The sequence below is a fragment of the Theileria parva genome, chromosome 1, assembly GCF_000165365.1.
Source record: "Theileria parva strain Muguga chromosome 1, complete sequence, whole genome shotgun sequence".
Lineage (NCBI taxonomy): Eukaryota > Apicomplexa > Aconoidasida > Piroplasmida > Theileriidae > Theileria > Theileria parva.
In genome coordinates this window covers 1,274,730-1,302,715 of record NC_007344.1, presented here as the reverse complement: position 1 = coordinate 1,302,715, position 27,986 = coordinate 1,274,730, and the positions used below count along the sequence as shown (strand labels likewise).

General features: G+C 30.8%; 17 protein-coding genes across 17 annotated transcripts; all 17 read right to left on the bottom strand.

Annotated features, from left to right (window-relative positions):
* Positions 1–27: 27 nt before the first annotated feature.
* TpMuguga_01g00620 (uncharacterized protein) lies at positions 28–3,622 on the bottom strand (the record flags this gene model as incomplete). Its single annotated transcript, XM_761048.2, has 1 exon — positions 28–3,622. The coding sequence occupies one exon, from the start codon at positions 3,620–3,622 to the stop codon at positions 287–289; it is 3,336 nt and encodes a 1,111-aa protein (XP_766141.1). The 3' UTR covers positions 28–286.
* Positions 3,623–3,762: 140 nt separating this feature from the next.
* TpMuguga_01g00619 (uncharacterized protein) lies at positions 3,763–4,830 on the bottom strand (the record flags this gene model as incomplete). The annotated part of the gene is made up of 1 exon (XM_761047.2): positions 3,763–4,830. One exon carries the CDS (start codon positions 4,828–4,830, stop codon positions 4,216–4,218), a length of 615 nt encoding a protein of 204 aa, XP_766140.1. The 3' UTR covers positions 3,763–4,215.
* Positions 4,831–5,319: 489 nt separating this feature from the next.
* Positions 5,320–6,438, bottom strand: TpMuguga_01g00618 (uncharacterized protein; the record flags this gene model as incomplete). The annotated part of the gene is made up of 1 exon (XM_761046.1): positions 5,320–6,438. The coding sequence occupies one exon, from the start codon at positions 6,436–6,438 to the stop codon at positions 5,320–5,322; it is 1,119 nt and encodes a 372-aa protein (XP_766139.1).
* Positions 6,439–6,573: 135 nt separating this feature from the next.
* On the bottom strand, positions 6,574–8,149 carry TpMuguga_01g00617 (uncharacterized protein; the record flags this gene model as incomplete). Its single annotated transcript, XM_761045.2, has 1 exon — positions 6,574–8,149. The coding sequence occupies one exon, from the start codon at positions 8,147–8,149 to the stop codon at positions 6,869–6,871; it is 1,281 nt and encodes a 426-aa protein (XP_766138.1). The 3' UTR covers positions 6,574–6,868.
* Positions 8,150–8,603: 454 nt separating this feature from the next.
* On the bottom strand, positions 8,604–9,551 carry TpMuguga_01g00616 (uncharacterized protein; the record flags this gene model as incomplete). The annotated part of the gene is made up of 1 exon (XM_761044.1): positions 8,604–9,551. The coding sequence occupies one exon, from the start codon at positions 9,549–9,551 to the stop codon at positions 8,604–8,606; it is 948 nt and encodes a 315-aa protein (XP_766137.1).
* A 174-nt stretch (positions 9,552–9,725) lies between these two features.
* Positions 9,726–11,364, bottom strand: TpMuguga_01g00615 (uncharacterized protein; the record flags this gene model as incomplete). Its single annotated transcript, XM_761043.2, has 1 exon — positions 9,726–11,364. The coding sequence occupies one exon, from the start codon at positions 11,362–11,364 to the stop codon at positions 9,943–9,945; it is 1,422 nt and encodes a 473-aa protein (XP_766136.1). The 3' UTR covers positions 9,726–9,942.
* A 487-nt stretch (positions 11,365–11,851) lies between these two features.
* On the bottom strand, positions 11,852–12,801 carry TpMuguga_01g00614 (uncharacterized protein; the record flags this gene model as incomplete). Its single annotated transcript, XM_761042.2, has 1 exon — positions 11,852–12,801. Exon 1 carries the CDS (start codon positions 12,719–12,721, stop codon positions 11,852–11,854), a length of 870 nt encoding a protein of 289 aa, XP_766135.2. The 5' UTR covers positions 12,722–12,801.
* A 450-nt stretch (positions 12,802–13,251) lies between these two features.
* TpMuguga_01g00613 (uncharacterized protein) lies at positions 13,252–14,550 on the bottom strand (the record flags this gene model as incomplete). The annotated part of the gene is made up of 1 exon (XM_761041.1): positions 13,252–14,550. One exon carries the CDS (start codon positions 14,548–14,550, stop codon positions 13,252–13,254), a length of 1,299 nt encoding a protein of 432 aa, XP_766134.1.
* Positions 14,551–14,977: 427 nt separating this feature from the next.
* TpMuguga_01g00612 (uncharacterized protein) lies at positions 14,978–15,987 on the bottom strand (the record flags this gene model as incomplete). The annotated part of the gene is made up of 1 exon (XM_761040.2): positions 14,978–15,987. The coding sequence occupies exon 1, from the start codon at positions 15,902–15,904 to the stop codon at positions 14,978–14,980; it is 927 nt and encodes a 308-aa protein (XP_766133.1). The 5' UTR covers positions 15,905–15,987.
* A 370-nt stretch (positions 15,988–16,357) lies between these two features.
* TpMuguga_01g00611 (uncharacterized protein) lies at positions 16,358–17,344 on the bottom strand (the record flags this gene model as incomplete). Its single annotated transcript, XM_761039.1, has 1 exon — positions 16,358–17,344. One exon carries the CDS (start codon positions 17,342–17,344, stop codon positions 16,358–16,360), a length of 987 nt encoding a protein of 328 aa, XP_766132.1.
* Positions 17,345–17,629: 285 nt separating this feature from the next.
* Positions 17,630–18,660, bottom strand: TpMuguga_01g00610 (uncharacterized protein; the record flags this gene model as incomplete). Its single annotated transcript, XM_761038.2, has 1 exon — positions 17,630–18,660. The coding sequence occupies one exon, from the start codon at positions 18,658–18,660 to the stop codon at positions 17,716–17,718; it is 945 nt and encodes a 314-aa protein (XP_766131.1). The 3' UTR covers positions 17,630–17,715.
* Positions 18,661–18,939: 279 nt separating this feature from the next.
* Positions 18,940–19,936, bottom strand: TpMuguga_01g00609 (uncharacterized protein; the record flags this gene model as incomplete). The annotated part of the gene is made up of 1 exon (XM_761037.2): positions 18,940–19,936. The coding sequence occupies one exon, from the start codon at positions 19,934–19,936 to the stop codon at positions 19,121–19,123; it is 816 nt and encodes a 271-aa protein (XP_766130.1). The 3' UTR covers positions 18,940–19,120.
* Positions 19,937–20,239: 303 nt separating this feature from the next.
* On the bottom strand, positions 20,240–21,559 carry TpMuguga_01g00608 (uncharacterized protein; the record flags this gene model as incomplete). Its single annotated transcript, XM_761036.2, has 1 exon — positions 20,240–21,559. The coding sequence occupies one exon, from the start codon at positions 21,557–21,559 to the stop codon at positions 20,375–20,377; it is 1,185 nt and encodes a 394-aa protein (XP_766129.1). The 3' UTR covers positions 20,240–20,374.
* A 405-nt stretch (positions 21,560–21,964) lies between these two features.
* TpMuguga_01g00607 (uncharacterized protein) lies at positions 21,965–22,935 on the bottom strand (the record flags this gene model as incomplete). Its single annotated transcript, XM_761035.2, has 1 exon — positions 21,965–22,935. The coding sequence occupies exon 1, from the start codon at positions 22,892–22,894 to the stop codon at positions 21,965–21,967; it is 930 nt and encodes a 309-aa protein (XP_766128.1). The 5' UTR covers positions 22,895–22,935.
* A 386-nt stretch (positions 22,936–23,321) lies between these two features.
* On the bottom strand, positions 23,322–24,455 carry TpMuguga_01g00606 (uncharacterized protein; the record flags this gene model as incomplete). Its single annotated transcript, XM_761034.1, has 2 exons — positions 23,322–23,554; positions 23,636–24,455. 2 exons carry the CDS (start codon positions 24,453–24,455, stop codon positions 23,322–23,324), a joined length of 1,053 nt encoding a protein of 350 aa, XP_766127.1.
* Positions 24,456–24,971: 516 nt separating this feature from the next.
* On the bottom strand, positions 24,972–25,848 carry TpMuguga_01g00605 (uncharacterized protein; the record flags this gene model as incomplete). Its single annotated transcript, XM_761033.2, has 1 exon — positions 24,972–25,848. Exon 1 carries the CDS (start codon positions 25,818–25,820, stop codon positions 24,972–24,974), a length of 849 nt encoding a protein of 282 aa, XP_766126.1. The 5' UTR covers positions 25,821–25,848.
* A 389-nt stretch (positions 25,849–26,237) lies between these two features.
* On the bottom strand, positions 26,238–27,635 carry TpMuguga_01g00604 (uncharacterized protein; the record flags this gene model as incomplete). Its single annotated transcript, XM_761032.1, has 1 exon — positions 26,238–27,635. The coding sequence occupies one exon, from the start codon at positions 27,633–27,635 to the stop codon at positions 26,238–26,240; it is 1,398 nt and encodes a 465-aa protein (XP_766125.1).
* Between the last annotated feature and the right edge of the window lie 351 nt (positions 27,636–27,986).

Genomic DNA, 27,986 nt, shown 5'->3' with positions numbered 1-27,986 from the left:
ACATGCGAATTTTATTACTAATGCATATGGGGATCTTTTTTACACATTTTTTATACTTAATCCTTCATTATACTAATACATTCTAATTATCACCTGCTTGTGTTGTTGTAAATATGTTAGAATCCCCAAGAAGTCAGACTTAATCCATCGAATTGTTATAATTCACAACTAACCACATTTACACACTTAATTACCCGTTAATTTATCTATATTTTGGCCTTGATTTAGTTTTATTTCATTATTAATTTATATCGATTTATAGTTAATTGTCATTATTATGGTTGTTTTATTCATTGTCTGTAACTTCATTATTATCTTCCGAGTCCGAGTTGACATATTGTTCAATGAGTAGTTTGAAATCACTTTCTTCAATTATTGTCCATTTCCCATTGTATAATTCTACAAAGTAATGTCTTCTGATATTAAATGGTATCCGTTTAATTGTCCTAAATAGACCCACCATAGGACCTCCTTTGAGTTGGCAAACTCGTACAAAATTACTAAACTCAGAGTTCCAGCCACACCAAATTTGAAAATTCTCATACAATATACGCTTAAAACCATATCCTTCCGGTGGATAAAAAGTTTTACACTTAATTCCATCATAACTCTCCTCAATAAACGATTGACTCTCGAATATATTTAAATCAACTAACGCATTGGCAAAGGATACCTTTTGCACAGTAAGCCCGTCATTATCATCTTCACTACCAACACTAACTGTTTCACCACTTACAGCACCATCATCTTCAACGCTACTACTATCAGTAATCTCAACAACATCAACATTTTTGCTAGTAATATCTTTGATACCGCTTGGTATACTAATATCTCCAGAGGTCTGTTTCGCGCCTCTTGCCTTAGGCTTTCTAGGCTTTCTAGGCTTTTTATCTTTTTTACCCTTTTCCTTATCTTTATCCTTCTTTTTAGTACCTAAAATAACAGTGGCAAGTGTAGGTGAAGCAATAGGTTCAGGAGGAGTATCAGATGTAGGTGAAGCAATAGGTTCAGGAGGAGTATCAGATGTAGGTGAAGCAATAGGTTCAGGAGGAGTATCAGATGTAGGTGAAGCAATAGGTTCAGGAGGAGTATCAGATGTAGGTGAAGCAATAGGTTCAGGAGGAGTATCAGATGTAGGTGAAACAGTGGGTAGTGGAGGAATAGCAACCTGAGGAGGGGGAATAGTAGGTGGTAGATGTGGGATTGGTCGAATGGGTATAGGTTTTATAGGTGTGATTTTAACAATTTCTTCCTTATGTGTAGTACTACTTTCATCCGCTGGTTCACTGACTTTAGTAATATCTTCGTCTGATAAGTTTACCACGTCAATTTCTTCATCATCAGATTCCAATTCCACGTGAACAGTCTCTGGAATTAGTACATCAGATTCGGGTTCTTGAGCACCCTGTGGAGTTGGTTGTTGAATTGTAGTTTCTGGAATAAATTGTTGAGTGGTTATAAATTGTTTAATAGGGCTTGGATGATAAGAATCATCAGAATCATCAGAATCATCGTGTGTTTGAGTAGTATTTATTAACTCAGAATCCAAAATTTCTTCGTATAAACTTTCAGAAATGCGTGTAAAAATGTCATTTGATAAGAAAAAATGCAATTCACGAACATTATTATCAGTTGGATCAAGTAATTCCAGCTTGATGAGTCTGATAATATCATTTTTATCCATTGTTAGAGTTGCTGAAAGACATCTTCTTGTGTCAGATCTCCAAACTAAGCTCGTAATACATTTGATTCTCTTCAAATAATATCCAGTTTTTGGGTAATAAATTAATTGATAAAGTCCATTTTTTTCAATACTTCTACAATAAAGCAAGCTTTCATCAATTTCACTACTAATGTCCAAACTCACATCTGCAATGTGGGTTATCTCCTTTTTAAGGTCCAAATAGGACTGTTGAAATGAATTGGCGTCTGACTCCACCCAGAAAATAACACCTTTTTTGTAATTCATTACGTAGTTTCCAATCTCTTCTTCCATTATAATCTCCATTAATTTCATTTGACCAAATAGTGAAAATATCGTTAAACATAATAATTTACCAACGATCGACTTATGAATAAGCTGATTCCCTGCAACAATGTGATTAATGACTTTACCCTCTTTTACCTTTATTATCAGTGATACAATTCCGTCATTAATTTCATAATGGTAAGATATCAGGGGGTTACTTTTAAGGTTTGTGATGTCTAAAATGTATTTGGATGGTAATTTTTTATCACCGCTTTCCTCAGCAAATTTCGACTCCTTCAAGCTCCTAAGCTTCTTTCTTATTTCAAATTCCAAACTAGAATCCTGATGGTATAAATCTGTTGGAAACACTTTTTTCTCCAACGGAGTAACATCACCATGAGAACCATCTTCTGCCTTTATTGAATCCGTTATTCTTAATTCAGAAACTTCAGTTTTCTTTTCATCTACCGATTTACCCTCTTGGATATCTATTTTAGCATCCGTTTGAGTTTGCGAGTCCTCGGTTTTTTTTGGATCAGTTTGAGTTTTACCAATTTTAGTTCGTTTCGATTCAGTTTGAACTGAACGTACCCTTGTCTTTATCGGATCAGTTTGAGTCTTACCAATTTTAGTCCCTTTTCCACCCTTTTTAAAGGAACCAACCTTGGTTTTTTTTACATCGGATTGTATTTTAGTGTTTTTAGATAGATCAACATCACTATCCGATGATATTTCTATTTGGACAATTTCAGCCTCCAACTCCCCTTCTGAAACATCGAAAACGGGATCGGACGGTGTTGGAATTGGTGTTTCAACCGGGGTAACAGACCTTTCAAAACTCAAATCACTAGGTACATCACTCAACAATCCCCCTGATTTATCGCTTAAATTACCTTCCGAAACATTTTCCAACACAACTTTATGACTGGGATCAAATGCTTTAACACTGGATTCAGAACTTGTATCATCAATTTCACATGTTGTCGATTCATCAGAGTCATCGCTGGATTCATCAATTTTTTGACTTAAATCAGAACTTTCGGATTCAGAGTCAGAACTTGTTGAAGAAATTATAGCTTCAGAATCTTCACTAGTTTGACCGTCTTTAGTTGTTGTGGGTGTTTTTTTCCTTTTTTTAGCCTTAGGTTTCGTTTGGGGTTGCAATGTTGGCTTTCTCCTTTTTCTGGTCTGCTCACTTGTTGTAGCTGTTTCAACTTGAGGTGTAAAGATTTTTTCTGGCCCATAGTTTTGGATTTCGCTTAGAATTTTGATTTTGTTTCGAAAAATCTGTTTGGTGATTCGTGAATACTCACCTTTATGCTTCAGATAAATTTTAGTTTTAGTGAACATTGGCTTTAAAAGGAACACTTCTACTATTAAATCTCTCGAGTGGGCAAACCGATTTACGATTATTTTTTCACAATTTTCGCTGAGGTAATCTGACCAGACTAAACTACCGTTATCCATGAGGCCAGTTATGGGCAGATTGGTAGTTGAGTAAATAATTGTTTTTTTCACATTATTTTTTGTATATTTTAAAATTTTTAAACCCTTTCCATATAAATTGTTGATGTCTATATAGACTCCAGATGAGAGGTTGATGTAACATAGAGTTAGGAGATACAGCAGACTGATCCCCCTCAATCTATTCATATTATCATTTGTATTTTGTATATCTTTTAATTTTATCGATAGATCTGGATGGGGAATTAACTAATACATTAAGTTCTCTATCGAGACATTTTTGTTGAACCAGAATACCATATACGTGTATGACATAATAACATTATCAACGCCGTTACCTTATTTTATCATTTTATTACTTCTCTTCTCCTTACCTTTTATAGATCCAATTATTACTAATATTTTGTAGATCGTCACTTGTTTATCTTTTATAGATCCAATTTTTTTTAAGCCATCTAACATAAGTATTAAATCTATTACAGTCTCGCATTTTACGATTTCTTCAGTTTATTGTTATTTTCTCCTAGGTTTTATTCTTAATTCCGCTTGATTTTAGTTTATTCGATGATTTGTTTCTGTAATTGATTGAACAATTCTATTGCCTGTTTCACCTTAACCACTTATTAATATTCATCAGATGATTCACTCGATTCTTCATTTTTAATAACAACAGCTTCTATTTCTTCGTCTACTTGACTTGATAATATATAGTCGATTAGATTACATTCAGTAGGTTCAAAATCAAATTCAAATTCCTCAAATTTGATCTTCTTTTCAAGTTGTTATAACTCAGTTTCGTCATCTTCTCCATCTGATCCTACTTCCGCTTTAATAATTTTAGGGCCTAAATCCTCATTAAATTCAGATTTGATCGTATTTTTTTGTGGCGTATACTGTGATTCAGTATCAGGTTCGAGTTTTTCTACTTCTGTATGCTCATAGTTAATGTCTGTTGATATTGTAGGCTCACTAGTATCAGGCGAAAAGACTTGCTGATCTTTTGTAATTTCCATATATAATTTCCAAAATTCCTCCTCAGTAATATCAAGGTAAATTCCTCTGCGTGTGTAAAAATATAATATATCTTCAAATGCTGAATTGTCAACTTCAATATACAACAACATTTTATGATGATTTTCGAATGAATAATGTGTAATAGAATTAACTGATTCGCCAGGGCGACCCTTCCAAATCATTTCACCCGCGAAATAGAGTTCATCTATTGGAATATGTCTTTTTGTTAATATTGTTGTTTTAGTTACTCCATTTTCAACAACGCTTGATACATCAAATTTTGATGTGTCAATGTCCCTTAGATCCAATGTTAACGAAGATACGGTCTTTACATGATATAAAATTAGTAGAACGATAATATATAATATATTGAGCCTGACCATTTAACAAATTTTTTTATCTTCCTAATTGACCAAACAATAACAAACTTAACCTTAATATAGTTCTTGTACGCACATTCTAAATATTAATGATCAATCAAGACTGGCTGTATTTAGTTAGTTTTACTCCAAAAATCTTAATGATTTTAAACTAACATTTATTTTAAGTGGTTTTATTTTTTATTATATATGTTATTTAGAACTACGCATACCCTATTTGGATCTTACAATTATATTTTTCGCTAAGTATATTAGTAATGTAAAAGTGGCACTAAATTATTTTTATTCAATTTTTTAATATGCGTATTTTCCCCTTATTTACGTCACAAATTATACCATTTAGGTATAATCAACCATAATTCAGTTGTTTTCAAGCCTTATTTAGCTTAATATATTTTTAATTCAGTATCATTTAAGCCCAACTAATTTTGTAACTGTCATTGACATTTAATTTAAATCATTAATTCTGGTTTCCTTATTCATAATTTTGGATTAATCTGGTTTATATGGTCTTTTCTTAATTGGAAGAGTTGAGGGACCTCTATCATCATTCTGTGTTTTAGTTTGTGTTTCAGTTGAACTAGTTTGTATAACAGTCTGCGTTTCACTGTTTTGTGATTCATGGGTATCAGTTTGTGTAGTCGCATCAGATTGTATAACTTGAGGACCTGTAGATTCATCAACATCCATATCACTGTCTGATGAAGATTGGGATTCTATAATTTCTGGTTCTAATGGCTTAGATTTTGGTTTAGTTGATGAATCAGTTTCAGTTTCAGATACTGTTTTTGTTTCTTGAGATTTGTCCTTTATTTTTTTCTTTAATTTCTCAAAAACTTCAGCTTTAAGTTGTTTCTTTTGTATTTTCTCTCTAAGTTTTTGTCTTATTAGTTGCGATGTTTGTTCTTTTGTTGGTTCATCATCATCATCGGAACTCAGTGCGACCGAAACATGTTCGGGTTCTAAATTTCCGGAATCTATTGGTTTGGTTTTGATTTGTTCAGCTGCTTTACTTGAATCAGTTTCCGTTTGTGCTTCTTTGATTAATCCTCTTTTTCTTCTTTTACCATAATTGTAACTGGAAGTGGGTTTCCTTTTTTTTCTGGTAGCAGGAACTTTCCCCGGACGAGGATGACCTGGTATTCTTTCTGATAATATTGGAGGCTTTTGTCCTGATGGCCTTGGACCTGTCGTGGAAAATTCATTCGAGTACTTAGTAAGTTCTTCAAGCTGAGCTTCAAAAGTCTCTTGGTTAATTGGTTTATAGATCAAGTTGTGACTTCTAAAATACTTGATGTTTTCAAATTCGGGATTTAGAATTTCGAGAGAGGCGAGTCCAATGTTTGACATCTCAAATTTGTAAATTGTAAAACACTTAGTATATTCACCAGGATGCCCCTTCCAAATTAGTTTTTCTTTGTTGTAAATCACCGTTATCTTTTTCTCTTGTGTGGAGAATATCATTAACTTGGTTATCCCACGTTCAGAAGTTTGAACTATATTATAACCTGAACCAGCTATATTATCCAGATCCAATAGATTTGAAAATACAATTTTTATGTGGTATAAAAACAATGTAAATAGTACGTGAGAGAGTTTCAATGTAGCCATTTATAATATTCATTCTCGTACTATTAAATCTTACAGGATCATTGCTAGATCTGGATGGGGAAATAACATTTTTAGATTAAATTTCATTATCTCACTCACATAAATAGCATATATATACAACACAAATAGCATTATGGAATTTATAACTATTTTACACTTCATATGACCCTGATTATGCACAATCCAGATTTTTCAATTTATTTTTAATTTAAATCTAATATAACAATAATCTAATTTTACAAATCCTTTTATAATTAATTAAACATTAAGACAGTTTTAATTTAGTATTATTTTAAGCCTCAATTTGGCTTATTAAATATCACTGATATCTAATTTAAATCTACTAACTCTGCTTTAGTTTCTCAAAATGTTATTCATCTCTTTTATTATCTATCAAAAGGGTTCTATCGGTTGTTTCAAACCAGTCCCATTATGATTCATCACCATCTTCAGGACTGGATTCATCGGTTGTCTTGTAGAATAATGAATCAAGCTCTGTTTTTGATAATCCCATATCATCAAAGTCAGTTTCCAACAAATTCTCTACCTCTTGGTTAAATACTGCTTCAGATAATAACATACTATTATCAATTGATGGTTGAAGTTGTTGTACCTCACTGCACTCTTCATCATCTTCTGATTCCACCGCCACTTGAACAACCTCAGGCTCTAGCTGTTGAGGTTGTGGTTGTGGTTGAGGTTGTGGTTGAGCAGGTTTGTTGGTTGGTATATGGGTTGTAATTATTAAAGGTTCTTCATCATCAGTATCTAATCCCAAATTCACTTGAATAATTTCGGATTCTAATTCGTCATCAGAAAATTCTAGTGATCCTTTATTTAGATGTTTATTGGGTATCAGCTCCTTATCTACAATTTCAGATTCTAATACATGTTCGGTCTGAATTTCGCTCTGTTCGTTTGGTGGTTCAGTTTGGGTAATTGCATCAGATTGTATGATCTGGGGATTTGTAGGTTCATCGATATCCATGTCACTATCACCGTCTGATGAAACAACAAAATTGATCCTCTCCATTATTAGATGTTTTCTTTGCTCTTCATTTAGGTCTTCTGATGCTGTATCAGTTGATTCATCCTCATCATCAGTCCCCATTTCTACCCGAATGGTATCAGGTTCTAATTGTTGATTTTCAGGAGGTTGTTGTTGTTCTAATTCAGTTTGTCCAGGTGGTTCAGCTGGAATTTTCCTAGGCTTACCACGTTTTTTGGGTATCTGAGTGTTGTCAGTATCGTCCTTTGGTTTCTTACGTTTATGTGAACGCTTAGAATATCTTTCATTCATACTAATGAAAGTTTTGTAAAGTTCTACAAATTCCTCATCAAATATTTCCTTAGTTACATATTTATAGTCCGAACGAGTTTTACAAATATAATACATATCATCATTAACATGATTATCAACCTCAATAGTCATAACCATACTTTTAGACCATTTAGATGAAATATGAGTAATGGATTTCGCAGACTCACCGGAAAGGGCCTGCCAGATCACTTTAGATCCTTTCCGTATTTTGGTTATTGGTCTATCTGCTGTTGAGAATATCGTGGTCTTGATTATTCCATTTTCAACAATTTTTAATGTATTAAATTCTGAATTAAACAGATTGTTCAGATCCAATGTTAATGATGACACAAAACTAGTGCAATAAACAATTACTACAAATATTAGACAAACATTGATTAAGCTGACCATTTATCATATAAAAGAATATTATTTCAATCTTATATTATTTTTATAGATCTGGATGGGGAGTTAAATATAGATTAAATTTATAATTCTGAATCAAATATATAGAATATCATCTATACACCATATATCATCTATTTCTTCAAAATATATCTACCCTATTATATTTTTATTTTACGTTTTGTCTCAATTTTTTCTAATTTGACTTATGTTTGAATATATTTAATTCTTGGTTGTACTTTAATTTTTCTACATTTTGGTACGGTTTTCCTATTATTTTATATATGTTGACCTTTGTTTAGATTGAATTATCCATATTTATCCTTAATTTGTATAATCAAATATTATAAACAGTTTGTTTAAATCAACCAATTTTAATTCAGTTTCAGAATGGGTCATTCAACGTTCTAAATTGGTTTATTAAAAGAGTTCTAGTGTATAGTTTGACCACATCAGTTGATTAAGATTCTTCATCGTCATCCGATTCCACTTCAACTTGAACAATTTCTGGTACTGCTGGAGTTTCAGTAAAGTCTGATTGTTCTTCAAATAATGCATCAATTTCTGATAATCCAAGATCTTTAAGTTCCGTTTCTAACATCATTTGAACACCTTCTTCAAATAATGGTTCACCTATTAGATTTGTCGTTAACGTATCCTCATCTGATCCTAGTTCCACTTGAGTGGTTTCAGGTACTAATGGTTGAGAAGGCTGAGTGGGTTTTTTGAAATGTGATAAACCAGGTGGTTCATGTTGTTCATCATCTGATATTTCTAATTTTATTTCATGTTCCTCCTCGCTATCTGAAATTTCAAAATGAATGGTTTCAGGTACTAATGGTTGTTGTTCAGTTGTTTCATTTGGTTGTCTTCTAATCTTCTTTTCTGGTTCCCCAGTATCATCTGTTTCGGCTTTGCGTTTTTTTGGTTGTTTCTGTTTAGTTTTCCTGACTAATTCTTTTTCTCTGATATTCTGTTCGTTTATCAGGTCTAGTTGTTTGGAAAGAATAACCATGTCTCTATATCTTGATTCAAACTCTTGCAGACTGATATATTTATAATTATGGTGGTGTTTACGAAGATAATACATAGCAGTTTTATTCGGATTATTAATTTCTATAGTCATAAGTACTTCAGAAGACCACTTAAATGAAATATAAAATGTTACACACTTAATAGATTCACCTGGATGACCCATCCAAACTGATTCTCTCCCTTGACGAACTTCTGTTATTTGTCTATCTGGTGTTGAGAGTACTATTGTCTTAGCTATTCCTTGATGCAATAATTTTAATGTATGAAATTCGGACATACTAGTATTATTTAGATCCAATGTTAACGAGGATGCAATCTTTATACAATAAACAAATACTACAAATATTAGAAAAGTATTCTTTAAGTAAATCATTTATCATATTTCCCATACTATTTTAATCAAAAAAATCATTGATCAACATGGGGAATCAATTAAAATATTCCATTTTATTCAGATCTTTTGTGCAAAATAAAATATATTTACACACCATATATTTTATATCAATAATCACTAGCGATATCTACCCTATTTCATATTACATACACGCTATTTTTAATAGATTTAGATATATTAGTGCTTGTTCTTTTATATTATTTTAAATCCAATATTTTAATTTGATTTATAATTAATTAAACATTATTAGTTTTATTAAATATCACTGAAATTTAATTTAAGTTCGTACTTCATGATTTATCCTAATAGTGATAATAAGTAACTTACGTTTTTTTAGTATTTACAAAAAGAGTCAAAAAAGTTTGTGTTTTTAATCGTTTGATGATTTTTCTGACTCGTTTTCATAATTTTGTTGTTCACTTGTGTCATCAAATAATGAATCAAGTTCACTTTCCGATAAACCAATATCTTCAAGTTCACTTTCCAACCACTTCTCTACATCTTCTCCAAATAGCGATTCGTTTAATATATCACTATCTTCTTCCTCATCAATTTCCGCGTCAACTTGTGTGGTTGCAGGTACTGATGATTCACTTGGTTTTTTAGATTTGTCTTCCATTCTCTGTTGAATTTTCTTTTTTAACTTCTCCAGTAAGTCTTTTCTCTGTTGTTTCTTCTGTTCCTCAATTGGGTCTTCAGTTGTTGTATCAGATTCTTGATCTGATATTTCAAAATGAACAGTTTCTAACTGTAATTTTTGAGGCGTTGTGGATTGAGTAGGCTTAGATTTAATACTTAGATCAAGAGGTTCGTTTAATATATCAMTATCTTCTTCCTCATCAATTTCCGCGTCAACTTGTGTGGTTGCAGGTACTGATGATTCACTTGGTTTTTTAGATTTGTCTTCCATTCTCTGTTGAATTTTCTTTTTTAACTTCTCCAGTAAGTCTTTTCTCTGTTGTTTCTTCTGTTCCTCAATTGGGTCTTCAGTTGTTGTATCAGATTCTTGATCTGATATTTCAAAATGAACAGTTTCTAACTGTAATTTTTGAGGCGTTGTGGATTGAGTAGGCTTAGATTTAATACTTAGATCAAGAGGTTCGTTTAATATATCACTATCTTCTTCCTCATCAATTTCCGCGTCAACTTGTGTGGTTGCAGGTACTGATGATTCACTTGGTTTTTTAGATTTGTCTTCCATTCTCTGTTGAATTTTCTTTTTTAACTTCTCCAGTAAGTCTTTTCTCTGTTGTTTCTTCTGTTCCTCAATTGGGTCTTTAGTTGTTGTATCAGTAGATTCATCCTCTTCGGATTCCACCTCCACCTGAACAACCTCAGGCTCTATCTGTTGTGGTTTTGGTTGAGCAGGTTGACTTGGAATCTTTTTTTTCGACCCCCCAGTATCATCAGTATCGGCTTTGCGTTTTTTAGGTTGTTTCTGCTTAGCTATTAATAAATCAATATCTATAGATTCTAAGTCTTCAACATAGTTACTAAGTTCTTTATATTTGTTTTCAAAATAATTTTTAGTGACCTCTTTATAATGGGTAAAATTTTTAAAAAAATAACAAACAAAATTTGTATTATAACCTTCAATTTCAACTTTGACAAGTGTCCTAGCAGGCCGTTTAAACCTAAAATAGCTGACGCATTTCGCTGACTCACCGGGATTGCCTTCCCAAATTGGTATATATCCTTGACGTACTTTAGTAATAGGTTTATCTGCTGTTGAGAATATCGTGGTTTTAGTTACATTCCCCTCAACAATTTTTAATGTATGAAATTCGGACATACTAGTATTATTTAGATCCAATGTTAACGAGGATGCAATCTTTATACAATAAACAAATACTACAAATATTAGAAAAGTATTCTTTAAGTAAATCATTTATCATATTTCCCATACTATTTTAATCAAAAAAATCATTGATCAACATGGGGAATCAATTAAAATATTCCATTTTATTCAGATCTTTTGTGCAAAATAAAATATATTTACACACCATATATTTTATATCAATAATCACTAGCGATATCTACCCTATTTCATATTACATACACGCTATTTTTAATAGATTTAGATATATTAGTGCTTGTTCTTTTATATTATTTTAAATCCAATATTTTAATTTGATTTATAATTAATTAAACATTATTAGTTTTATTAAATATCACTGAAATTTAATTTAAGTTCGTACTTCATGATTTATCCTAATAGTGATAATAAGTAACTTACGTTTTTTTAGTATTTACAAAAAGAGTCAAAAAAGTTTGTGTTTTTAATCGTTTGATGATTTTTCTGACTCGTTTTCATAATTTTGTTGTTCACTTGTGTCATCAAATAATGAATCAAGTTCACTTTCCGATAAACCAATATCTTCAAGTTCACTTTCCAACAACTTCTCCACATCTTCTTCAAATAGTGGTTCGTTTAATAATTCACTATCATTATAAAATGATGGTTGAAGTTGTTGTACTTCACGGCCCTCTTCATCGTCTTCTGATTCCACCTCTACTTGAACAATTTCAGGCTCTAACAGATCTGGTTGTAACTGAGTCTCTACGACTTGTGTTTGCATAAGTGTTTGAGATGATTTTTCTCTGTTACCAATTGTTGTTTCTGCAGTTTCAGGTTTTTTCATAAGTTTTCTTAGCTTATTAGGGTTATTATCTTCGTAAGTAACAGGTAGTGCCTCGGTGATTGGTTCAGGCCTCTTCAGTTTAGGAATGGGAACCTTACCTGACGGTGGGTAAGATATTTCGACAAATTCTTTTTCAAATTGTTCCCGAGTGATATAAACATAATGGGTACGACATCTGTTGAGATAATAAACTTGATGTTTAACGGGATTATCAACCTCAATAATCATAAGAATCTTTTTCGACAATTCAGATGTAATATAAGTAACGCATTTCGCTGACTCACCCGGAAGGGCTTGCCAGATCCCCCTGCAACCTTTACATATTTTAGTTATTGGTCTATCTGGTGTTGAGAATATCGTGGTTTTAATTATTCCATTTCCAACAATTTTTAATGTATGAAATTCGGACATACTAGTATTATTTAGATCCAATGTTAACGAGGATGCAATTTTTATACAATAAACAAATACTACAAAGATTAAATATAAAACATTAAGTCTGAACATTTATCATATCATTTCTGTACTAATAAATCTTACAGAATCAATGCTAAATTTGGATGGGGAATCAATTAAAATATTCCATTCTGTTCAGACTTTTGTAATAATATTTAGATATATTCACACACCATACATTATATACAATAATCACTAGTTGTAATTATTTTATTCTGACATTTATTTTATATTTTTTTAAGGAATTTTATCTATTTTATATCTTAAGATATTATATATCTACATCTAAATCATATTTTTTGGATCTACTAATAAATAATCAACCTTCAATTAAGCTTTGAAGTATTTAGTATATTCAAGCCTTAATTTGGCTTATTAAATGTCATTGACATTTCGTTAAAATATATCTCTCGTATTTTCGTTTATCAATAAGTTATTTACATTTCCATATTGGTTAATCGGAAAGTTTAAAGATATAGTTTTTAATCCTCATCGCTTGGTTGAGATTCATTTTTATCTTGTTAGTCTTTAGTTGATTTCAAATTTCACTTGTATAATTTTATCACCTGTTGGCGAGTTGTTTAATTTTCTTCTGTTGCGCCCTCTAATATTGAGTCAAGTTCAGTATGTGATAATCCAGTTGAAGAAAGTTCACTTTCCAACAACTTCTCCACATCTTCGTCAAATAGTGGTTCGTTTAATAAGTCAATTGATGGTTCAGGTTGAACCTGACTTTGTTTAGATTTTTCTTGTATTCTCTGTTGAATTTTATTTCTTAACCTCTCCATCAAAAATTTTCTCTGTTGTTTCCTTTGTTCCTCAGTTGGCTCTTCTATTTGGGTATCTTTATTTGATTCCATTTCTACTCGACTTTGAGGTTCAGTTGGTGGAGGGTGAGTAAGTGGTTCACTCAATGTACCAAATGAGTCAATCAGTTGATCAGTTGTTTTAGATAATTCTTCAATTTTCTCATCATCTGATATCAGTTCCACTCTAATGGTTTCAGGCTGAAGTCCTGATTTAGAACTCAGATCAACAGGCTCGAGCTGTTCAGTAATGTCCTCACTATCCGAAATTTCAATATGAATGTTTTCAGGTATTAATGGTTGATCTTCAGTTGATCCAGGTTGTTTAGATTTTTGTTTAATACTTAGATCTAGAGGTTCCTCCTGTTCCCTTTCTTCACTTGATAATATACTAGAAACAGGTTGAGATGATACATCAGTTTTTTTCTTACGCTCTCTGATTTTCTTATTTGTAACAATATCGTTTTTCTTATTATGTTTTCTTGGGGTTTTAGGTTTTTTAGTATTATCAATATCACCCTTGCTTTTACTGGATCTTCCACGTTTTTTAGGGGGTTCAGTATCATAAACAACACCCTTATGTTTGCCGAGTTTCTCAATCTTCTTAGGATTTTTAGTATCATCAATATCGGCTTTTGGTTTGATGAGTTTCTTTAAATACTTTGGAGGCTTAGAATATTTTCTAAATTTTTCATCATAGATATCCTTACTAGTATATACATAGTGAGAAAAATAATTATAAAGATAAAACACATCATGTTTAACAGGATTGTTGATTTCCATTGTAACGAGTGCTTTTTTATAACGCATAAACGTCGTGTGAGTAAGGCACTTAACAGATTCACCTGGATGACCCATCCAAACTAATTCTCTCCCTTGACGAACTTCTGTTATTTGTCTATCCGGTGATGAGAGTACTATTGTCTTTATCATTCCACTTTCATGTGTCTGTGCTACTTCAAAGCCTGAACTGGAAATGTCCCTTAGATCCAACACATTTGATAAAACAATCTTTATATGATATAAAGTTAGTATAATGAACAGATATAAAATTTTAAGTAGACCATTTATCATATTTTAACTAATTAAAATTTTATGTTGTTATTCACTGGTCACCATGGGGAATTATAAAAACCGTTAATCTTATTAAGAGATAATATGTATCATATATTTATCATATAATATTGTGCAGTTTACCATACCGTTTCAGGTTTCATAAACCAGTATTTATTTATTTATATATCTAAGATTTTTTCAATTTGATGTAATTTAGACTAATATATTTAATATATCAATAACTTATATTATATTATATTACATTATTAATTTAGTATAATTGATTTGTAGATAAACTTTAAGTACACCTCATTATTCACTTTAATTAAACAAATTAAAAATTAATTTACCCTTCAGTTAGTTGTTTAATTTAACTTATTAAATATTATTGAAATTTCATTTAAATCACTAATTCTAGTTTAGTTCCCCAAAATATGATTATAGGTTATTCAGGTTTATATGGTCTTTTCTTAAGTGGAAGAGTTGAAGGATCTCTTTTGTCTTTACTATCAGATGGGGGTTCTTCCTTATCATAATCATCACCTTTTGAAGTTGGCTCATCCGCTTCTTCTTCATCTGATGACACTTCAAATTGAATGGTTTCGGGTTCTAATGCTTTAGACTCACTTTCCTTAGATTTGTCTTCAATTCTCTGTTGAATTTTCTTTTTTAAACTCTCCATTAAGTCCTTTCTCTGTTGTTTCTTTTGTTCCTCAGTTAGCTCTTCAGATGCTGAATCAGTAGATTCATCTTCATCGGATGATATTACCACCTGAGTGGTTACAGGTTCTAATGGTTGAGATGTTGTGGATTGAGTAGCTTCGATTGGATCTGATTTTTCAGTAATTTCTCTTTTTTTAATTTTCCTAGCTTTGTGATCAACTTCATCTTTAAGTTTACGTTTTCTACGATTTTTATCTTTATCAATATTAGGATCTCCATGTTTTCTAATTTTCCTAACTGAAGATCTAACAATTTTTTTTAACATTTTGTCAAACGTATTTTCGTTGATAACTCTAAAATGTAGATAGTATTTTCTAAAATATATCGTATATTTTTTTTCTGGATTTTCAACGTCGATGACCATAAGTTGTGCATCACATAATTTAGATGTAATATGAGTAACACATTTTATCTTCTCACCCGGATGAACCTCCCAAATAATTTTGGAATTTTTACATACTTCATTTATTGGATTATCTGCAGTTGGGTATATCATCACCTTAATCACAAATCCATCAACAATTTTTACTACCTTGAATTTTGAATTATCAATGTTATTTATATTTAGTAGGGCCGAAGAGACAATCTTTATATGGTAAAAGATCAGTGCAAAGATCAGACAAACATTCTTCAAAAAAACATTTTTCATATCGAAAGAATATTATTTCAATCTTATAATATTTTTCATAGATCTGGATGGGGAAATAATTGATAACTTTATCTTATTCAGACTTTATATATAAGATACACATATATTATGTATACACCATATAATAAAAATTATGGCATTTATCACACCATTTTACATTTAATTTTAATTTAAGCATATCCAATTAAAATTTATTTTATAAGTTGCAGTACCCTTATTTAGATCTAATATTTGTTCTTGTTTATAATTAATTAAACCTTAATTTATCTCTCCCTAGACTTAATTTGGCTTATTAAATGTTATTAACAGCTCATTTAAATTAATATGTCACAATTTATTCTAAAAATTTGAAATTTACTTCTCAACAATTATAAAATTTTGAGGTTTATATGTTTTTTCTTAGGTAAACCAGTTTAAAGGCTTATTTTATCTTTACCACCTGAAGATGTTTTTTTAATCGGATTCCTCAGTTGTATCCTCGAATAATGAATCACGTTCACTTTCCGATAAACCAATATCTTCAAGTTCACTTTCCAACCACTTCTCTACATCTTCTCCAAATAGCGATTCGTTTAATAAGTCACTATCGTCATCATCTGATCCCATTTCTACCTGAGTGACTTCAGGTTCTAATTGTTGATTTTCGGGAGGTTGTTGTTGTTCTAATTCAGTTGGTGGAAATTTGAGTCCAACATCTGAAATATCACTATCCTTAGGATGTTCATCTGATTCAAGCTCCACAAGAATGGTTTCAGGTACTAATGGTTTCTTAGGTTTGGAAATTTGAATTTGTTTAGATTTTTCTTGTATTCTCTGTTGAATTTTATTTCTTAGACTCATCATCAAGTCTTTTCTCTTTTTCTCTCTTTCCACATCTTCGATCGATTTGACTTGTGTAACTTCAGGCTCTGGCTGGTCAGATTGTGGTTGTGGTTCAACTGTAGATCTTTTCTTTGTTTTTTCTGTATCATCAGTATCACCTTTGCGTTTCTCTGGTTTCTTTGGTCGCTTGGAATATTTTTCATACATCCATTGAGAAAACTTGGAAATTACATCTAATACTTCATCAAACTCTTCCTTACTAATATATACATAATTGGAAGGATCTATATGGATATAATATGTATCATCTTTAACGGCATTATTAATTTGGATAATAATGAGTGTGCTATTACACCACTTAGACAAAATACGAGTAACGCATCTAACATATTCACCTCGGTAACCCATCCAAATTAGTTTAGAACCTTTACATATTCCTGTTATTTTCCTTTCCTGTGTTGAGTATATCATAGTCTTAGATATATCTCTTTCAACAGTTTTTACCACCTGCAAACCGGAATGACTTAAATTATTTAGGTCCAGAAGAACAGAATATACACTCTTGATGTGATACAAAAACCCCGCGTAAAGCAATAGTAGGATATTAAGTCTAACCATTTATCATATAAAAGAATATTATTTCAATCTTATAATATTTTTATAGATCTGGATGGGGAATTGAAAGATTATTAGATACATCTCATTCGGACCTGTTGATGTAACACACACATTGTATAACAAGAGTCGTCAACTTTATCTACCCCTTTTCATATTTAGTATATAGCATTTATACATAATCAACAACTTATTTTTATTATTTTAATTATTTTGATGTTTATATTATATTAATGATTAATTAAACATTAATTAGTTTTATTAAATATCAATAAATTTCATTAAAATCCCCAATTCTAGTGCACATTAAAAATTATTATAAGTAATTGTTGGGTTTTCGGTATTGAGAGAAAGAGTCAAAGGAGCGTTTGTTCCTAGTCGTTTGATGATTCATCATCACCAGTTACATCACCGGTTGTATCCTCGAATAATGAATCACGTTCACTTTCCGATAAACCAATATCTTCAAGTTCACTTTCCAACCACTTCTCTACATCTTCTCCAAATAGCGATTCGTTTAATAAGTCACTATCGTCATCATCTGATCCCATTTCTACCTGAGTGATTTCAGGTTCACTGGGGTTTGTTTTAATGCTTGGATCAAAAGGTACTTCTAGTTCATTAATATCGTTATCACTGTCTGATGAAACAACAAAATTAATTCTCTCCATTAAGTCTTTTCTCTCTTGTTTTTGATCTTCAATTGGGCCTTCCGATGCTGTATCAGTAGATTCATCCTCTTCGGATTCCACCTCCACTTGAACAATATCAGGCTCTATCTTCTCAGATACAGCTGGTGTTTTCTTTTTCGATCCCCCAGTATCATCAGTATCGGCTTTACGTTTTTTAGGTTGTTTCTGTTTGGGAATTGGAACTTTATCCGAACTCTTCGAATATTTTTCATGCATGTATTTGGCAACTCTAGCCATTTCTGTATATTCGAATTCAAACATTTCTTTGGTAGCATATACATAATTGTAATTATGTATATGGAGATAATACATTTCGTCTTTAACAGGATTATTAATTTCTATAGTCATAAGTTTTCTATTTGACCCTTTAAATTGGTAGTAAGTAAGACACTTAATAGATTCACCGGGAAGCGAATCCCAAATTGATTTTGGTCCTTGACGTACTTCTGTTATTGGTTTATCTGCTGTTGAGAATACCATAATTTTGGTTATTCCATTTTCGTAAACTTTTATTGTAAAAAACCCTGAATCAGCTATAATTTGTATATTTAGTGTGTTTGAATATACACTCTTGATGTGATACAAAAACCCCGCGTAAAGCAATAGTAGGATATTAAGTCTAACCATTTATCATATAAAAGAATATTATTTCAATCTTATAATATTTTTATAGATCTGGATGGGGAATTGAAAGATTATTAGATACATCTCATTCGGACCTGTTGATGTAACACACACATTGTATAACAAGAGTCGTCAACTTTATCTACCCCTTTTCATATTTAGTATATAGCATTTATACATAATCAACAACTTATTTTTATTATTTTAATTATTTTGATGTTTATATTATTTAGATCTAATATATTAATAATCAAGCCCCAATTTGGCTTATTAAATATCAATGACATTTCATTAAAATCATTAATTCTAAGTTATTGTCTCAATAAGCTTTTAAAATTTTGATATTGGTTTATTAAAAGAGATTTATTAGTTGTTTAATCTTAATCACTTGATTATGATTCTTCCTCGTCATCCGATTCCACTTCAACTGGTAAAACTTCTGGTTGTGCTTTTGTCTTAATACTTAGATCAAGAGGTTCCTCCTGTTCCCTTTCACTTGATAATATATGCTCTGTTGGAGTATGTTTAGTCGTTTTATGTTCTGGTTTTTTGAATTGAGTTTGAGTACCAAGTTGTTGTATCTTATCCTGTATATTTTTTTTATTTTCTCTATAATCATCATCTTTAATTCTTTTTTCTTCTGTATCTTTGCCCTGATTTTTTGTCTTAAATGTTCCTTTCTGAGGTGTTTATCGGTAAGTTCAGTATCATCGGATTCCACCTCCACCTGAACAACCTCAGGTTCTATCTGTTGTGGTTGTGGTTGTTGTTGAGCAGGTTGACTTGGAATCTTTTTTTCTGGTTCCCCAGTATCATCTGTTTCGGCTTTACGTTTTTTGGGTATATCACGCTTAATGTATTTTGTTGGTTGTGGTTTTGAAAGTGCAAGAAATCTTGTTTTAAACCCTTCCTCAGTGGTATAATAATAATGGAAATATTCTTTATAAATATATAACATATCAGTTTTACTTGGGTTATTAATTTCTATAGTCATAAGATTTCCCGGAGCCCATTTAGATCTAATGAGGGTAATGCATTTCGCAGACTCACCTGGAAGGGCTTGCCAGATTACTCTGGAACCCTTACATATTTTGGTTATTGGTTTATCCGCTGTTGAGTAGATCATGGTCTTGATAATTCCTTGTTGCAATAATTCTAATGTATGAAATTCTGAATTTTTAATGTCCCTTAAATCCAACACATTTGATAAAACAATCTTTATATGATATAAAGTTAGTATAATGAACAGATATAAAATTTTAAGTAGACCATTTATCATATTTTAACTAATTAAAATTTTATGTTGTTATTCACTGGTCACCATGGGGAATTATAAAAACCGTTAATCTTATTAAGAGATAATATGTATCATATATTTATCATATAATATTGTGCAGTTTACCATACCGTTTCAGGTTTCATAGACCAGTATTTATTTATTTATATATGTAAGATCTTTTCAATTTGATGTAATTTAGACTAATATATTTAATATATCAATAACTTAAGTTCGTAATCCCGTTTTAAATTAAACATTAAGATATTTTAAATATCATGATTTTAAGCCCTGATTTGGCTCATTAAATATAATTATCAGCTCATTTAAATTAATATGTCACAATTTATCTTTTAAATATGTTATTAATAGGTTTTGGTATTTAATTATTGGAAAATCTCTAGGGTGTAATTTTTTATAGTTATCATTCGATTACACTTATTAAGATTTTTCTTTATCTGGTAGATCACCTTTTTTGCCTGGTTCTTGTTCATCCTCACTATCTGAAATTACTATCATTGGGGTCTGCTCAGATATTAATTCAGGTTCATCTTCCGTATCAGATGATGAAAATAGGAGTTCTTTATCTGAAATATCACTCTCTTCTTCATCTGATGACACTTCAAATTGAATGGTTTCGGGCCCTAATTTTTTAGATTTGCCTTCTATTCTATGTTGAATTTTCTTTTTTAAACTCTCCATCAAAAATTTTCTCTGTTGTTTCTTATGTTCCTCAGTTGACTCTTCTATTTGGGTATCTTTATTTGATTCCATTTCTACTGTTGTGGTTACTGGTACTAATTGTTGTTGTGTTGTGGTTTCAGTAGGCTTCGGTTTAATACTTAAATCAAGAGGTTCTTGATGAATGCTTAGATCAAGAGGCTCTTCTTCGTCATCGTCAAATTCATCATCATCTGATGATATTTCAAAATGAATACTCTGAGGAGCAAATGGGTGAGAAGGCTGAGTGGGTTTTTTAAAATGTTGTGATAAATCAAGAGGTTCATATTGGTCAATAGTTTCATCCTCACTATCTGAAATTTCAAAATGAATGGTTTCAGGTACTAATGGTGGTTGTTGTTGTGGTTCAGTTGTTTCATTTGGTTGACTTCTAATCTTCTTTTCTGGTTCCCCAGTATCATCTGTTTCGGCTTTGCGTTTTTTAGGCTTCTTGTCTGTTTCCCCTTTTTTAGTATCATCTTTACGTTTCTTGGGGGTCTTAGTTGAGTGGTAAAGATTTTTTTCAAATTTTACTACAAAATTAACCCCAGCGATACGTGGATAATTTTCTCCCCTTTTGTAAAAAAATGACATATCTTTAGAAGGATTATTTGATTCTACACTTATGAGTATATTTTTCTTCCATAGAAATTCGTAATAATTAAGACATTTAAGATATTCACCCGGATCTGCCATCCAAATTATTTTATATCCATCACGTACTTCTGTTATTTTCCTTTCCGGTGTTGAGTATATCACAGTCTTAGTCATTCCATTTTCAACCGTCCTTACTACTTCAACTTTTGAATTACTTATATTTTTTATGTCAAATACTATTGAAGATACGATCTTTATGTGATATAAAATTAGTATAACTAACAGACATAAAATATTAAGTTTAACCATTTATCATATTTTGACTATTTTATAATGATCTTGTAATATTGTTCCTGCAATTAGATGGTAGATTGACCAATTACTAAATTAATTTCATCGTTCAATCTTATTTACCACTTGTACATATATACAATATGTGTACAAAACATATATTAATAATCAATTATAACAAGATATATCTACCCTATTTCGTATTTCATACACACTATTTATAATAAATTTAGATCTATTTATCATATTACTTCATTTTTTATTTATATATAATAATATACTCGTAATTTGTGATAAATTAAAATTAATTACTAGATTTGAGCCTAAATTTTACTCTTCAATGTCACTAACATTTAATTTAAATATTTAAGTTATAATTCATTATGGAATTGTAATTTACATTTTAAAAATGATTATAATTTATTAGGGTTTATATGGCCTTTTCTTAATTGGAAGAGTTGAAGGATCTCTATTATCATTCTGTTTGTCAGTTTGTGTAATTGCATCAGATTGTATAATTTGATCATCTGTAGATTCATCAATATCGTTATCACTGTCTGAAGATATTTGAAATTGAATGTGTTCAGCTATTAATTCAGGTTCCTCTTCCGTATCAGATGGTGAAAATATGAGTTCTTTATCTGAAATATCAATGTCCTTCTGTTCTTCATCTGAAGACACTTGAAATTGAATATTCTGAATATCCCATTCTTCAATTGGTCCTTCGGATGCTGTATCAGTAGATTCATCCTCTTCGGATTCCATCTCCACCTGAACAACCTCAGGCTCTAGCTGTTGTGGTTGTGGTTGAGGTTGAGCAGGTTGACTTGGAATCTTTTTTTCTGGTTCCCCAGTATCATCTGTTTCGGCTTTGCGTTTTTTGGGTTGTTTCTGTTCAGGAATTGGAACTTTATCCGAACTCTTCGAATATTTTTCATGCATGTATTTGGCAACTCTAGCCATTTCTGCATATTCGAAATCAAACATTTCTTTGGTAGCATATACATAATTGGAATAACGTCTATTAAAATAATACATTCCATCTTTAACGGGATTATTAATTTCGATAGTCATAACTCTTATTGATGCCCAATCAAGGGTATAAATAGTAAGACACTTAACTGATTCACCTGGAAGAGCAGTCCAAAGTACTCGTTTTCCTTGACGAACTTCTGTTATTATTTTTTGTGGTGTTGAGTATATCATGGTCTTAGTTATTCCATCTTCAATAATTATTATTGTATAAAAACCTGAATCAGTTAAATTTTTTATATTTAATATTTCTGAAAATACAAAACTAATACAATTGAAAATTATCAAAACCCCTAGATACTTTACATCTAATATGTTCATTATTTAATTCACGTTTACCATGTCAATCTTATAATATTTTTCATAGATCTGGATGGGGAAATAATTGATAACTTTATCTTATTCAGACTTTATATATAAGATACACATATATTATGTATACACCATATAATAAAAATTATGGCATTTATCACACCATTTTACATTTAATTTTAATTTAAGCATATCCAATTAAAATTTATTTTATAAGTTGCAGTACCCTTATTTAGATCTAATATTTGTTCTTGTTTATAATTAATTAAACCTTAATTTATCTCTCCCTAGACTTAATTTGGCTTATTAAATGTTATTAACAGCTCATTTAAATTAATATGTCACAATTTATTATAAATCAGTTATTCGGGCTTGTATATTGTTTTATTAGAAGAGTTCCATTGGTTTCTGAATCTGAATCAGTTGGTTGAGGTTGTTATGTCTCACTTTCTTCTTCATTTTCATCATCTAACTCAGAAGTTTTATAGGATTTTTCTTCATTTTTCTTTTCAAACTTATCTATTAGGTCTTGTCTCTGTTGTTTCTTTTGGATTTTCTCTCTAAGTTTTTGTCTTATTAGTTGCGATGTTTGTTCTTTTGTTGGTTCTTCATCATCGGTCGAAATCTCAAAAATAATATTTTCTAGTTCCAAATCTTTCTCATCTTTATCTTCATCATCGGTTGGGATTTCAAAATGAATGGTTTGAGGTATTAAAGGTTGAGTTTGAGGTTATAATTGAGTTGGTTCACCAGGTTTAATGGATTCATCGGTTGTCTTGTAGAATAATGAATCAAGCTGTGTTTTTGATAATCCCATATCATCAAAGTCAGTTTCCAACAAATTCTCTACCTCTTGGTTAAATACTGCTTCAGATAATAACATACTATTATCAATTGATGGTTGAAGTTGTTGTACCTCACTGCACTCTTCATCATCTTCTGATTCCACCGCCACTTGAACAACCTCAGGCTCTAAAGGTTGAGGTTGAGGTTGTGGTTGAGGTTGAGCAGGTTTGTTGGTTGGTATATGGGTTGTAATTATTAAAGGTTCTTCATCATCAGTATCGGCTTTACGTTTCCTAGGCTTCTTAGATTTTCCAGTATTACCAGTAGCGGTTTTGGATTTTTTAGGTTTTTTAGGTTTCGTTTGTTGAAAAAAGACTGGTGGCGGGTGACTTAATTGGGTAAATTGATATTCAAATTCTTTTTTACTGATATATACATAATGAGTACGACGTCTTTTGAAATAATACATATCATTTACGACAGGATCACTAATTTCTATAGTCATAAGTATTTTATTGTGCAATTCAAATGAATAATGAGTAACACATTTCACAGATTCATATGAATAAGGTTCCCAAATTACTCTTGTTCCTTGACGTACTTTAGTTATAGGTCTATCTGCTGTTGAGTATATCATAGTCTTAGTTATATTCCCCTCAACAATTTTAAGTGCCCAGAAACCTGAATTACTTATATTTTTTAGATCTAACACATTTGAAAATGCAGTCTTTATACAATAAACAATTAGTGCATAAAACAATAGTAAAATATTAACTCTGACCATTTATCATATTCTTTCCCGTACCATTAAATTTTATAATATTATTCATAAATTTGGACGGGGAATTAATTAAAATATTCCATTTCATTCAGACCTGTTGTATAACAGAAACATATATTTACACACCATATATTTTATATCAATAATCACTAGCGATATCTACCCTATTTCATATTACATAAACACTATTTTTAATAGATTTAGATATATTAGTGCCAGTTCTTTTATATTATTTTAAATCCAATATTTTAATTTGATTTATAATTAATTAAACATTACTGTATTCCGCAATCATTTGTTTTATTTGGCTCATTAAATGTCATTGACATTTCGTTAAAATATATCTCTCGTATTTTCGTTTATCAATAAGTTATTTACATTTCCATATTGGTTAATCGGAAAGTTTAAAGATATAGTTGTTTAATCTTCATCGCTTGGTTGAGATTCATTTTTATCTTGTTAGTCTTTAGTTGATTTCAAATTTCACTTGTATAATTTTATCACCTGTTGTCGAGTTGTTTAATTTTCTTCTGTTGCGCCCTCTAATATTGAGTCAAGTTCAGTTTTTGATAGTCCAGTTGAAGAAAGTTCACGATCTAACAACTTCTCTACATCTTCTCCAAATAGCGATTCGTTTAATAAGTTACTATCGTCATCATCTGATGGTCCAGATGCTGTGTCAGTTTCCTCATCGACATCTGATCCAATCTCCACACGAGTGGTTTCAGGTACTAATGGTTTCGTAGGTTCGGGAGTTTGGTCTTCTTGACATTGTTGGGCAGATGTTGTAGTAGGTTCCTCCTCTTCACTATCTGATATTTCAAAATGAATGGTTTCAGGTACTAATGGTTGTTGTGGTGGTGGTTCAGTTGTTTCATTTGGTTGTCTTCTAATCTTCTTTTCTGGTTCCCCAGTATCATCTGTTTCGCCTTTGTCCTTTTTACGTTTTTTAAAACATATACGTGGTCCTTTGAGAATTTGCTTAATCTTTTGATTATAACTTTGGATAGTAATATATTTATAGTGGTTATAAAAGGTATGCAGATATAAGGTCGGTTCTTTAACTGGATTGTCTACTTCAATAGATAAAACTGTTTCGCTAGACCATTCAGATGTAATGAAAGTAAGGCTCCTAACGGATTCACCAGGGTAACCATTCCAGATTGGTCTACTTCCTTTAAGTATTTGAGTTATAGGCATTCCTGGTCTTGAGAATACTTTGGTTGTAATTATACCATTTTTAACTCTTTGAAAGACTTTTAAACCCGAATTGACAATATCATTTATATCCAACACTATTGAAGACACAATCTTTATGCGACATACAATTAGTACAAAGGACATGTATAAAATATTAACTCTGACCATTTATCAAATAAAGTTATTAGTATTAAAATCAAATAATATTATTGATAAGATTTGATGGGGAATTAGAAAAAAAGCTTCATTTTCGTTATTTTAATTCGCATTCATGCATACATATATGCCACAAATACAATTATGGAATTTATCACACTATTTTACATTTGATATACAATACTGAATATATCTTTTATATATATATAATTTATCTTATTTTATATTTTAATGTATATTAAATTCAGATCTAATAATACTTGTTTAGATCCCATTAGTTTTGAATCAAATTTTATGATTTCCTTTATAATCAATTAAACATTAACTTACTTTTAATTTATTATTATTTTAAGCCTAAATTTGGCTCTTTAATGTCACTAACATTTAATTTAAATAACTAATTCTGGTTTCCTTATTCATAATTTTGGATTAATCTGGTTTATATGGTCTTTTCTTAATTGGAAGAGTTGAAGGATCTCTATTATCATTCTGTTTGTCAGTTTGTGTAATTGCATCAGATTGTATAATGTGATCATCTGTAGATTCATCAATATCCATATCACTGTCTGAAGATATTTGAAATTCTATATCTGATTCTTCTTCTCCTGGAAACATGGGTAATTCTTCATATTCACCATCTGATCCTATTAAAACTGGAATAATTTCTCCTTCTGAATCCTCATCATCAAACTCGCCCCCTATTGGAACAACCATTTCTGTCTGTGTTTGAACTGAGTTGGTTTTTACAGCATGTTGTTTTTTAGGATATCTAGTCCTTAATTTAGTCTGAATCCCAATATCCTCAGTTTCATGGGTATCTGTCTGTGTCTCAGTAGAATCTGTTGGTATAACTGTCTGTGTTTCTGTTTCTTTTGATTCATGGGTATCTGTTTGTGTATCAGTAGAATCTGTTGGTATAAGTGTTTGTGTCTCCGTTGAATCGGTTAGTATAACAGTTTGTGTTTCTGTGTCTTTTGACTGTTGCGTATCTGTTTGTGTTTCTGTATCCTCGGATTCATGGGTATCTGTCTGTGTGTATCTAATTTGAGTTAATATTTTAACTTGTTGTTCTTTCGGATGTATTGCCGTACCAGTTGTTGTATCAACAGTTTCAGAATACAAATCAACTTTTTGACTAGTTGAAACAACTAAAAAATCATCTGTACCTTCATCATCTGATCCTACCTCTACCTGAATAATTTCAGGCTCTGACTGCTTTTGTGGTTGAGTAGTTTGTTGACTAGTTGTAGTATATAATTCAGTTTGAGTTTGTCGTTCTGCTTCAGTTTTTGTTTCGCTTGGATGGCCAACAATTTTCTTTTTAGCCTCTTTACTTTTTTCAGCATCAGCTTTGCGTTTTTCGGGTTTCTTCAGTCTAGGGATTGGAAGTTTGCCTGGAATAGGTTTTGAAGTTGGTGATTTTAAAGGCTTTGCTTGCATTGCAAAGTTGGTCTCAAAATAAGCCTTGGTGACATATCTAAAGTAGTTCCTGTGCATGTAAATAAATTTAAGGCTATCATATGCAGGATTTTCAATTTCAATAGTAATTAATATCTTTGAAGATGACTCAAATGAAAAAATAGTAAGACACTTAATAGATTCACCTGGATATCCCATCCAAATTAGTTTCCTGCCTTGACGAACTTGTGTTATTTGTCTATCCGGTGTTGAATATATCATTGTCCTTGTTATTCTATTTTCAATTATTTTTATTATGTTGAAACCGGAACCAACTATATTATCAAGATATAATATTTCCGAAGATGCAATTTTTATTTGATATAAAAACAATGTAAATATGATGTGAGAGAGTTTCAATGTAGCCATTTATAATATTCATTCCCTTATTATTAAATCTTACAGGATCATTGTTAGATCTGAATGGGGAATTAAAATTTTTAGATTCCATCACGTTCAAAATTGTATATAATATATGAGTGTGTAAATATGTAAAAGATACAGTCATATTATTAATTATGAGTTTTATGAAACTGTTTATGTTTGATTTATCCAATTTAAATTTGTTTTACAATTTGGTGTATAATAATTTTAGAAATATTTTACCGAAATTAGGTGAGACAAATCTTCTTTAAAATTGCTGATTATTTGAAATTGGGCTTTTATCTATTTATATTTATTATTTAATTATCCTCTGAATAATTCTTTTTTATTTTTTAT